We start from the raw sequence: 12787 nt of genomic DNA, 5'->3' as shown, positions 1-12787 counted from the left end.
CTTGTCTCGGTGGTGCATTCATACAGTGAGCGCTTCTGGCTGAGAGACTGCCGTACTCGCCTAGCAGTATCTAGGCAGGCACGAGCGCCCACTGCCCTGGAGTGGAAATCAACCTCTGCGGACCCCTCACACTGTCACAACCCGGCAACTCGGAAGCAAGAAGCGGCGGCACTGACTTTCACCCTCCTGACTGTGCCTCATTAAACTGAACCACCATTTGGTTGGGCGCGGAGAAGGCATCTTCGTCGTTTCCAGAGTTTTATCTTGTGATATTTTTCCTCGTCTCTCGTACCGTCCCAGTGAGTTAGATTTAAACTCTTCGACTAGCTGCAATGTAGCTGTGACTGAAACATGCACCGCCACCTCTCACCTCAAAGTGATCCGAGCAGGTACGCAGCCCAGACCCTGCTGCACCGTGTGACCCTGGGGCAGCCATCATCAGAGTTAGGCGTGCCGAGGGAAGGCTTCCGCTATTTGTAGCTCCTGGACTCGGGCATCAAACAGTGTGTATTCCTCTCCTTTGCTGCCTACGTTTCACCAGTAAGTGGCCATGTTTTGCTACCCATTGGTGGAGGGTCACTGGGCAATGCTCACTGCCTCTAAACCCCCCACTCTCACCTAGACTAGAATACAGGGAGCGTGGTGTATTTCATTTGGGGGGAGGTGATAATACGTTTTAGGGATTACTGCGTGTACCGGTGAAGTATATATCCTGCAAACATATGTGTGCGCTTCTTTGTGGGCACCGTCTCACAATTACTGACAGTCTGTGAGGCCTGTGGTTAGGCAAACAGTCATGTGTGTTAGAACCTAGAGAGATTTGCGTTTATCTGTTTGTTATTCCTACCCTCCTTCAAGCGCCTAGACTGGCTGAGCCCATCATATGGCTTCGAGTGTCGTGAGCCCCTGTTGTTTGCTTGTCTTCTAAGATCACTGGAAGTGCAGAGCGAGGGCAGGCTTGCTCGAGGACTGGTGATGTCAATGAGTGACGGAGATATAATATGGTCGGAGCAGGTCTGTTAATAAACGACAGCGGCCGTTAATGACCCTGCAATTATGAGCTCCTATTGGAGGCAAATTAACAAGAGGGGGGGCTGAGTAAGGGCAGGCTTGCTCGAGGACTGGTGACGTCAATGAGTGACGGAGATATAATATGGTCGGAGCAGGTCTGTTAATAACCGACAGCGGCCTTTAATGACCCTGCAATTATGAGCTCCTACTGGAGGCAAATTAACATGGGGGGGGGTGGAGTAACTTAAGTTTTTATGCCCCCAAAGCACACTAAAGAGAAAGGTCAACTAACCACTGTTAGTGCCCAAAGGCATAATGAAGTGACCATCAACACATTCACCAGGGAGGGTGATAGCGTTTATGCGTGGCATTCATTTCCACTCATTTGTGACTCACTAAGCCTAAAAACCTGAGCTGCACTCATATAGTCACCTGAATTATTTTGAATCAACGCCCTCCCTCTTAACCCCCCCCCCGCACACAAGAGACTGACCAACGCTTGCGACCAGGAGCTGCTTCCATGAGAGTTGTCACTGTGTTTGGAAGGCTCTTCAACGCTTTTTGCAGGGAGGGCGGTGACCCACTGACATCGTGTGTAGCCCCCAGGGGATTTCGGATGCATGCGAGGCGCAGGTGGTGTGGTGGGCTCGAGCTCCCCGTGCAGTGTGCGCCTGCATTCAAGAGGAGGGTGAGAAGAACGGGGAGGATGTCGCCTCAGGGCTAGAGCTACTGACTTTGGAGCTGGGGAACCAGGTCGTTCTAGCCTCCGTGTCAGCTCAACATGCTGTGATTCTGTGCGAATCACTTAATCTCCCCGTGCCTACCAAAAATTAATGTGTCCTTGTGTAACGTAACTGGTGCTCGCGTAAAGCGTTCCAATTCCTTAGGTCGAGTTCGTACTATATAAAATCTGCAAATATTAAAATAAAAATAAGGTCCCCAAAAAAATCCAGCTCAGCAGCACCGACACTTGATACATAGTATTAGAAAACCAGCACAGCTCTTATAAAGAATACGAGGGGCGAAGTGAACGCTGCGCTGGTTCAACAACCTAGAAACTCGTACTGATGGGGGGACTCTGCAGTCTTGTTCTCAAGCAGCACATGGGGAGCGGTGGCGCAGCTACAGATGTAGGAATCAAGAAATCTGGTTAGGATTCTGCCCACACTTAACCACTTAGACAGCGGGCCCCGCACACTGGGTATTGTCTCATCTGTGTTTACCTGCTGTGGTCGGGGTTTGCAGTTTCCGCCTCACCTCCCTGTATTAACCAGAAAGCCTGAAAACAACATCACACTGAGGAACTCCAAGACAGAACTCACCTCGAAACACCTGTCTCTGAAAGTCTGTTCAAAGTGACACCAACCAAGCTAAGCCTTTAATTGTAGCCTGAACAGCTAAAACCGGGCGTTCCTACCTCAGATCTGTTTCCCTTTAGCTTCTTCTACTCTTTAACATGAGGTGATCTAGTGGTTATGTTTTAGTTGAACTGATTGGCCCCACAACCATAGGAAAATGACGTGTAATAGGAATGGCCATGACTGGATACAGGTGTCATGATATGGGGTAATCTAGCAATACTTGAAATCACTTCTGTACTTTGCACACTTTGGGCTCATTGTCACTCATTGTCTATGCCGTGTATAAATCTTCTGTCTGCTCTCTCCAGCACCCCTCCCCCCCTCGTGTTTTAGTCTGCGAGCTCCCTGACTGTTCCTCATCCCCAGTAATGTGACATGTCATTCATGTAAGAACAGTAGTGAAATATAAATGGTGTTGACTCCATCATTAAAAGGATCATATAGTAAAGATATCAGATACATCGGAACGACATTAGGTGAGGCGAATAATTATTTCATGAAATTACCCCAGAATGGGCGAGCCATAGTGAAAGGTTGATGGTTTTTATGTCGGTAATTTACGGAGAAGAGGAAGAATTATGTGTATTGGTATTCCGGCGCTGAGTTTTGAAAGTGGATGAGTCAAGTTTAGTTTGGAAAGAAATGCCGTATTGACCAGATACAGTCAGACAATGTTGTTGAATCCCAGATGGGATTAGGTACTTAGTTGGCATAAGTGGTAATTGAGTGAGAACATATTAAAGTAACAGATCAATGATACATTGTGAGCAAGTGAGGAATATCGACAGTAAAATAAGTATATTAAATGAAAAAGGCATATTTACAATGTAATGGGTCGGGCGTCCGAATCAGCACGGTCCCGCTTTTAGTAAAGGTGATTGGCGATGTTGAAACATTGTGATCTAAGTCGAGGTTATGGGAGTGGTAGCGGAAAGACTAAAACAATGCCTATCTGGGTGATTGGTAATAGCGGTAGTGGCCTGAGTGTGTTTTTAATAAAATTAGGGGTGGGGGGGGTTGTGAAGGACTAATTTCGGTGGTCATGCCTATTAAAATTGCTAGAATAAATCGCAAGTGTGATTGCGTCCGATTTCATGCGTTAATAAAGTATAAACGAAAATTGAAAAGTGTGTGGCTAGTAAGTGGCTCCAACGGTCACAGGTTGTGATGCATCCCATATCATTCGTTGAGAAAATATTCCGAAACTGGGAAGTGCCCCATGGCTTCTATGTGTATCCCTACAGTGTGCAATAGGTGTATTGTGACAAGAGTTACAGCTGGGGTGGATTTGTTGTGTCTCGGGTATCCTGGAAAGAATACCAATTCTGCAAATGTTTCTCTTTCACCAACTCTTATGAAGAGAGTAAAAATAATCTCACTATCAAAGAATAAAGAAACCATTGCGGAATTGGAATTCTTTCCAGGACACGTGAGACACAACAAATCTTGCCCAGACAAACCTGCAAAAATCCTGCTTAACCTAGGGGGATAGGGGCACTCTCCCTGTCAAAGGCAAGAATTAAGAAATTCACGCTCACTTTCTGGTGAGTAAGGGATTGGTACCTCTTTCCCCTCATTTCTAGAAATAGTATGAGAAGTTAGACTGTTAATTGGAGTGGATGGTAGTCCACCACAAGTAATAATGTCACTTTTGTTTTAAAGTTCAGTAAAGGTTTCATTGATTTAAACCTGACCACATCCTCTGATAAGTATGGCACAGAGCGGACAGGCTTACCCTAAGAAAATGTGTAACACAGTTTTAAGTAGAAAAACAGTTGAAAGTGGAAAACACAGCATAATTATATATACATAAAATAATCTAAAATGAAAAATAAGTATAATGAATTAACAAAAAGATAAATGTCCAATAAGGGGAACTTGAGATATGACTTTTGAAAGTTTTAAATAAAAATGGCACCAAAATGTGTTAAGCACTAACCCACTTCAAGGGTAAGTCTTCGGGCTGACTGCGATGGAGCATGTTAGATACAAGGATGATGTTCTTCCCATTGTTTAAGTTACCTCCAGATGTCAACAGCCTTCAGTGAAAGCAGGCAGAAGGGGCTCTACGTTGAACATTTATGGCATAAAAAAGAGCCTTGTTGAAGCCGTTGGGTCAGGCGGAAAAAGCTCTGGAAGGAGAAGGTCAAGTTTTTATTCCCCGACTTGAATCAGGTCTCCTTCGATGGGTGCACCAATGAAGCTGTAGTTGGTAACAGAGAAGGGCTTTGCCATCGCCTGATCTCCTTCAATGGCAGCACCGATGAAGCTGCAATTGTGAACAGAGGAGGGCTTTGGCATCAACAGATTCCAATGTCGAGCGAAGAACATAGCGGGCGCTACATTGGAGTCACACTTTGACCAAAACCACATATCACCAATACCACCCATTCCACCAATAGCTTGTTGCCAGTATCTGCAATGCAACTACCAATACCGCCACCAACACCACCTAAAAAACCACCGATAATAATCCCAAAACCAGTGATTAGGTGGTTCACCGACAACAGATACTCCACTACCATATACTTATCTGGGCCCATAAACTCACAAGTGGTTGTAACCGCTGGTGTCGGTTTAGGTTTTATCAAACTTTCACAAAACTGTTTAGGATTAGTTTATTTAGTACCTCTGCTAATTTTTTTTAACTAACCCTTCACAGATGAACAAGTTCTTACTTCTGGTCGATAGATCATTAGTTGAACTAGTTGATGGTGATACTTAACATAAGCCAACTTTTCTATACTTTAAGTAAAATCACCACAGACTCAAGTTTTCAAATCTTGATCTTAAATTTTGATGCATGTGAACAGTCTCAATACAGTGCAGTCACCCGTAATAGGGCAGGAGAGCAAGACTTCAGGACAGGAATCAGGACAGGATAGTTGACCTCTCCAGAATACCGACGGTTGCGTCGCACCCCTCTCTGACACTCTCTTCCTCCTCGAGATTCTTCCACGATCTTCTGATCTAACCCAATTAATTAGGATAGAAAGTTCTGCTTCAGGTTCCGCATTCAGCTCTTCATCAGCATATCACAGCATCTCTCCCAGCAACAGTATCTCCTGCAGCATCTGTTTCTCAGTCTAACTGACTAACTAAAGCTATCTCAATTATACCTTTCATTCTTCATGTTCCACCCACTAAAGTTTCAATATCTTAAAAGTACGAAATCTGATTGGTCAGGCAAGGGGGGAGCTCTATCACGCCATGCTTACATGTCATTAAAGTCAGTTCGACCATTGTTCGCAAACCCATCCCCTTAATTTTTATTCATAAATGTAGTTTTCATCCATTTCTAAGTTCACTTTGAAACATTAAAATAACATTTTGAATATGAGTCTTCTTCATTGAACCCTTCACCATCCGGTCCCATGCTGTAACACTCTTTCTTGGCTCCCTTTCAATAGCATAGTCATGGCCTTTTTGGCTTCACTCAGTGAGCATGTGCAGGCAGTGCGTCACTTCATTCAGTCCTGTTATGCAAGAGAGGTCCAAATACGAACAAGTGATAAAGTCAAAAGACAGATGTTACTTTTACAAATAAAATGGTCGCACTGTATACCACCCACCTCTACTCTAACCCAGTTCATTTATTTATGTCTTTTCCCGCATTAGCATTAGTAAAAACCACTCGATTTAGTTCAAACAAGAAGATGCCATGCATGCGAGTCTTCAAGACTCCATTTTAGTGTCTTCTGCATATGCTCCAGAATTTCCCTCAAAGCATTAATATGTCATAATACGTAGATGCAGTTGACGCGTGTACACAACAGTTTTCCCCGTTTAGAGCGGTATTAGTCCATCTTCATTGTTATACACATTAGTACACACATAAGCAAGCTTCACTAACCAGTGTGTTCAATGTGGTGCGTATTAGTTATTCATGAAACATGGTTTAATAACTTATTAGTAAGTTAAACAAGAGGATTTCTCCGAGCAGGTCTCTTTTCTAGAAGTCCTTGCTCCATCACTAGTACCACACTAATTAGACACAATCACTATTACTATACCACTACGAACAATACAACAGTGCCATCAATACCACAACAATAAATACCACCACCTGTCACACTCATACCATCATCACCACCAAGCTCAAACCCTGTATTACACACACAAAATCTCCGAAGCCAACTCTAACTCTAAGGAGATCTACTGGATTGTAAAGAGTCTTACTAAACTACCTCAGCCCCAGTAAATAGTGAAGACATACAAGCTCGCTGCAATGATCTACCGGACTTTTTTTTACAACAAAGTGGATCTCATCTACTCATCATTTTCAAACACCATTTCAAATGCCCCAGCAGACATCCTGGCAAACTCTAAGCAGGATAAACTAGGTAATCTGTCATCTGTGCTAGCTGAGCTCCCTCTGCTACACCCGGACTTACTTGCCACTTTAATGAGGCAAGTAAAATCAGGCTCTCTCTGTGACCCTGCACCTCCGAGTTCCCAAATGGCCGTTAGCCACACTATCCTTCCTGTTATGCTGGAGGTACTTAATGTCTCAATCTCCACTAACACGGTCCCACCAGCATGGAAAGAGGCTAGAGTGAGGGCACTCGTGAAGAAACCTAACATGGACATAAATAACTTCAGTAATTATCGCCCCATTTCCCTGCTCCCCTGGATCAGCAAGATACTACAGAAATATATCAACAGTTTTTTGACCAATTTTCTAGAAAACAATCAACTGCTTGACCTTTCACAAACGGGTTTCCGCCCCAAACACGGGACAGAATCTGCTTTGCTGGCAGTTCTGGAGGAAACTAGAGGAATCTTAGATCGAGGAGGATCGGCGGCTGTCATCCTCCTCGATCTAAGCGCTGCTTTTGATACAGTGAATCATGAAATCCTATTGCAGCGTCTCTATGACATTGGAATCCAGGGGTGAGCGTTGAAATGGATCAGGTCTTTCCTGAGTGATAAAACCTTTCAGGTTTTTGAGGGAAATACCACCTCCACCGGCAGACCTTTGGGCTGTGGGGTTCCGCATGGCTCCTCTCTTAGCCTGACGTTGTTTAACGTCTACATGAGGCCGCTGGCTGGGATCGTCTGTCCATATGGTATTAAGATCATTACCTATGCGGACGATATCCAGCTAGTGGTCTCTCTGACGCGGGCCGAGGGTTCTACGGCCATGGTGGATCTGGCAGGCTGCCTGAGCGAAGTGAACAGCTGGATGACCCTGTCTTGTCTCAAGCTTAATGGGGACAAGACAGAAGTCATGCTGTTGGGACGCTCGGCTCCATCTTCGGTGGACTCGATTTGGCCAGCTTGTCTGGGCTCCCCTCCAGCTCCCAAGAATGCCATTAAGAGCTTGGGCATTTGGCTGGATAGGTCCCTGACTTTAGATTATCAGGCCACCAAGCTATCGGCCACCTGCTTTAGCCTTCTCAGAATGTTGTACTTCCCCTGTTACCATTCAAGGCCAAACAAACCGTCGTACACGGACTAATCCATTCCAGGCTAGATTTTGGAAACGCACTCTATCTTGGAGCCCCCGACTCCACATTGCGAAAACTGCAAGTTATCCAAAACTGTGCGGCCCGCACCCTACTGCAAATTCCCCGTAGGCTTTCTGCTAGACCTGGACTGAAAACACTGCACTGGCTCCCTGTTAGGGACAGGGTTAGCTTTAAGTCCCTCTGTATTGCCCATCAGTCATTCTGGGAAACAGGACCAGCAATCAATCTCCCTCTAATCACCCCGTACCTCCCCAGCAGACAGCTGCGTCCAGCCAATGCATTTCTTGCTATCGTGCCCAGGGTCAAACGGACCAGAGCGGGAGGCCGTTCTTTTACCCTAAATGTGGCCAGGTTGTGGAACACTCTCCCACCCCACTTAAGGTCCAATCCCGACCTAACCTCCTTCAGGAAACAACTGAAAACCTTTTTGTTCAATAAATAGTCCCTCCCCATCCTCTTGTGCTATCTGCCCAACTGTCAGAACACCTCTTAGTCACAGCGCTTGGACGCCTCCGGGCAACTATCTGCGCTTTACAAAGCACATTTTCATTTCATTTCACCACCTCTAGTAGTACTACCAGTATCACAAACACAAGTATCACACCACTCAATACTATGAAGCCTTGGTATTCCGCAACCTTGACATTTAATAGTGTCAGCCGTAGGGATCTGAACAGAATTTTGGGCCCAACACATATTGTTTTACAAATTAAGCACTGCTGATAACTCCATCACCAGCACCACATAACTAATACCAGTTTTAGAAATAACACATCAACAGTACAAGGACTGTTACTACCACTATCCCCATTACAGCCAATATGGCAGCCACCAGATCCAATACAACCACCATTATCTCGCTAGCACCAACATCACAAACTTCGCCACTTTACCAAGCATTGACAAAGTCAATAAGTCTGAGTTTATAGGACTACTGCATGGAAATACATTTCTCCATCACTGTGTTGGCATGTATTGTCAAATTAAAGACAGGCAAATTGTTTTGCCAATGCTTCTTTTCAATAGCAACTTTTCCAATGCTTCTTTTTAAATGTAAGAGTGACGGTACAATCCTTCTATGAAGGGGTGGGGTTGTTTCAGATAGTTACTGCTTAGGTGAAGTTGTTTTGCTGTCTGGCTGTCTACACTTATTGCCTCCAAGCCAGGTTCTACTGCTGCTCTTCACATTGATTTGTTCATGTTTTCCATGCACCTATTCTTGGACTTCTGCAAGTGTTCTAATAGGTTTTGGACTTTAAATGGACACCACTGCCAGCATTTCATGTTTCAACAAGGTAGTTAAGTCTCATCATTTCCCTGAAGAATTGATGGGGCATATAGGATGTCGATCATTATAGTTAAGATTAAAGCAGGGACTTGCTAAGCAAGGTAGTGGCTCGTTCCCGGGAAAAGAGAATGTCAGACAACTTCCAGCTGACAGTAGACAAAACATCCTGTCACCCCAAAATTTGCTACTCATTATATGTGAAGGGAAATGGTTTTGAGAGTGTATTATTAATTGGTAACGCTTTGTGCTTGTTTTTTTATTTGTTTAGTTCTGGTCGGGAATGATACAGACTGGGCAGCCTGGCTCTTCACAAGAGTAAGTATTGTGAAAACCTTCAAATAGACCATGCACAGCATAGCAGGCAGGCTGGTGTGAGTGGAAAAGTAAAGTGCTGCCTATAGCGATTTCATGTTAGAGCAGCTCAGGGAAAGTTGAGGAAAAGTCTACCAAGCAGGCCAAATTCCACAAAAGTGATACCCATGCTGCAAAAAAACATACAGTGAACTACAAACCAAACAAAAGAGAATTTTGCCGCAATTTGTCAGTCTAACAGGCTTGTCATTACAAATACAGCAGTTTTCACACTACAATCAAGTGTTACATATATCTTAGAGTGTGCACGTGTGTGTTTGTGTGTGTATGCATGTGTGTATGTGTCCTACGAGTTACACGTTTGTGCTCTTTTAGGACAAGTAAATTGTGTCTGGCATGCATCAATCATAGTTCTTATTTCTTAACTGTACTCATTTATCAACCTCAAAAAATAGACACGAACACCAGTTTGTTCCTAGGCCATTTGCAGGTCAGAAACGATCCCTATCACTTGTAGAGTCCCTCGGGGCTCCATACAGTCTCCTGATATATTCAACTTATCCATGAAGCCTCTTGGTGCTCTAATCACAAATAGCAGCATCAAGATTCACCAGTGCGCTGATGATACACAACTGTACTAAAAAGTCTTCTCTGCTTCAGATGTCCAGAGCCACACTGAGAATTACCAGTGGCTGAGATTAATTCAAGTATTCCATCTTGATTAATTAAAGTATTCCATCTATCGCTTTCTGTGTACTTTGAAATGAAGATGCGGCAATGATACCAACAGTTTTTCCACTATTAATGTTAGTGCCTATTTAACAGAAACTTCTTGATTGGGTTCCAAAAAAGTTAAAGTAACATTTTGAATAGCAGTCCCTATTCTTAACACCAGTGTATACGAAAATATGAGATAAAGTAGAGCCAGCTCTAAAAATGTCACTTTAGGCCCTAATTACAAGTGTCCCGGAGGGGTAGAAACCAACCTAGACCTCGCTTATGAGACCCAACTAGGCCAAAACCAGTTCTAGGTTGCTTGTATTCTGGTTCAGGGAGGCACTGGCATGACAGTTCGGTCTGGATTGTTCCCATTGTAGCAGGGTCAAAACTGATTTGCATATGGCTGGGTTCAAACTGAGGTGGTATGGTGTGCAAAATAATGATGGACTGGGGTGCAGCCAGAGTAATTACAAGTAGCTGGGATTAATTCAAGCATTCCATCCATCACTTTTCAGGTCTGGCGTTAGCCAAGACCTATGGATTAAAAAAAATATATATGTACAATATACTTATTTAAAGGCACTTTCAGAAATCTTTTTTCAACCACTGGTCTGTTGGTGTGTCATTTACATTTTACTTCAACACCCTACAGCATGGGTTAGGGCGCCAGCCCACTTCAGCCTCTGGATAATGTTACTTAGAGTGACTACACACATACAAGGAGCACATCTGCACACAAGCTAGTTCCCTTTTGTTCCTGTCTCCTGCCAATGCTGTTGTAAATTCCCTTTGTTGTAGTCCTTTGTTTATTTGACTTTCTCAGATAAACAAGGGACACTCAAGAAAGGAATTTTACGGCATAACAGATTGCATCATGTTCTGCAGTAGGTTATTGAAAGCTTCACTATTATACATGTGAATTCATAAGCAGACAATTCTTCATAATACGTTTCTTTCTGTCTTTCTTTTTTTGTCTATTCCTTCTTTCCATTTTTCTTGCTTTATTTAATTCCTCCTTTCTTTCTTTGTTGCTGTCGTTTTTTATTCTTTCAATACTTCTTTCTTTCCTTTTTTCTCTCGTTCTTTCATTCCTTCTTTCCTTCATTCTTACTTTTTTTCTCTCTTGCCCACTTTCTTTTTAACGTTTTTTTTGTTTTCATTCCTTTTCTCCTTTTTTGCTTTCATTTCATTTTCTTTTTTATTACTTCTTTAAGTCAATTTTTCTTTCTTGCTTTCATTCCTTTTTCTCTTTTTCTTCTTTCTTTCTTTCTTCGCTTCTTTTCTTCATCTTTCTTGCCTTCTTTTTTTATTTATTTCTTTCTTCTCTTATTTCCCGCATTCGTTCACTTTCTTTCTTTCTTTCTTTCTTTCTTTCTTTCTTTCTTTATTTCCTTCTTTCCGTCTTTCTTTCTTTCCTTCTTTCTTTCTTTCTTTTTTGTTTCCTTCTTTCGTTTTTGTTTCCTTCTTTCTTTTTTGTTTCTTTGTTTCCTTTTTTCTCTTATTTCTTTTTTCTCTCTTTTTTCCTCTTTGGTTTTCTCTCACTTTCTTTCTTTCATTAAATTATTCCTTCTTTCTTTGTTTCTTGCTTTTGTTCCTTCTTTCTTGATCTCTGTCTTTCTATCCTTCCTTCTTGCTTTCCTATTTGTTATTTCTTGTTTTCTTTTCTTTCCTTCTTTGTTGCCCTCATTCTTTCCTTTTTTTGTCTTGCCTTCTTCCCTTCCTTCCCCAAAGGAGGCTGACAACCAATAGCATAACGATTGGCTTTTTTAGGTCTGCGTTAGCCAAGACCTCTTGACTTTACTAAAATCATGTGTATGACAGTTACTTTTGGGGCTTTTCGGCCACCTTTCATCCATTTGTCTGTGGTTCTGTCATTCACATTTTTCTACAACCCACTCTAGCATGCATCAAGGGGCAATGCGTCACCCCACTTCAGCCATTGGCTGACTTCACATCATACATCCCTTTCACAAGGAGTACATCCACACACAAAGTAGTTCCCTTCAGTGCCTTTGGTCAATGTGTAGTTTTCGATTGACAAATGTCCAGTAGCTTCCGAAAGAAGGTTTTGCAAAACCATAGTAAAACAAGGCAAGAATTGCCAAAGTGGTGGCGGATGACTCCAGACCTATTGACTTTGCAAATGCTTGTTGCATACTTTGGTGTGTCACCCTAAGTGTGATAGGTTTGCCCAGATGTGGGTTCAATGCACACTTTATGTATTTGGAACCAGGCTATACCTTGCTGTTGAGCTCTAACTAGGGCGAAACCGGTTTGCTGCATTACATTTTGCATGTCACAGTTAATACCATACCACTTTTCCCCTTTTGAATTGTGGCACTCGTGAAGTTTAACTAAATGTGCAGACTCGATTGCACCTGTTAATTACTGTGTGAAGGAAACTCCACACAATTCAGAATTCCAACCTCTGTGCAAACATGGGTGTGCACAGTCATTATAAAAAACCGAGGTCCCCATAAGTGAGCCTATGGCGCAGAACAACCCATACAGAAAATACATGAACTCAGTCTCTCTGTAGGTGAATGAACACTTGTTTAACTAGGCTATGCATATATTTTTAGATGCATAGCTAGATATGATGAAAGTTAGGAGCTAATTTCACA

The 12787-nt window shown here is 43.0% G+C and overlaps 1 protein-coding gene across 6 annotated transcripts in view; it reads left to right on the top strand.

Annotated features, from left to right (window-relative positions):
- The window catches only part of TEAD1 (TEA domain transcription factor 1), a 414947-nt gene that overhangs the window by 308481 nt on the left and 93679 nt on the right, over positions 1-12787 (top strand). For all 6 annotated transcript variants that reach the window (XM_086955933.1, XM_086955930.1, XM_086955929.1 and 3 more), the window contains one exon: positions 9400-9446. In XM_086955933.1, the coding sequence (XP_086812059.1) occupies positions 9400-9446 (47 nt within the window). The remainder of the gene's footprint in view (positions 1-9399; positions 9447-12787) is intronic.

This window comes from Lissotriton vulgaris, chromosome 2_1 (assembly GCF_964263255.1).
Source record: "Lissotriton vulgaris chromosome 2_1, aLisVul1.2, whole genome shotgun sequence".
NCBI classification, from domain to species: Eukaryota; Metazoa; Chordata; class Amphibia; order Caudata; family Salamandridae; genus Lissotriton; species Lissotriton vulgaris.
This window is presented reverse-complemented; position numbering and strand designations above follow the sequence as displayed.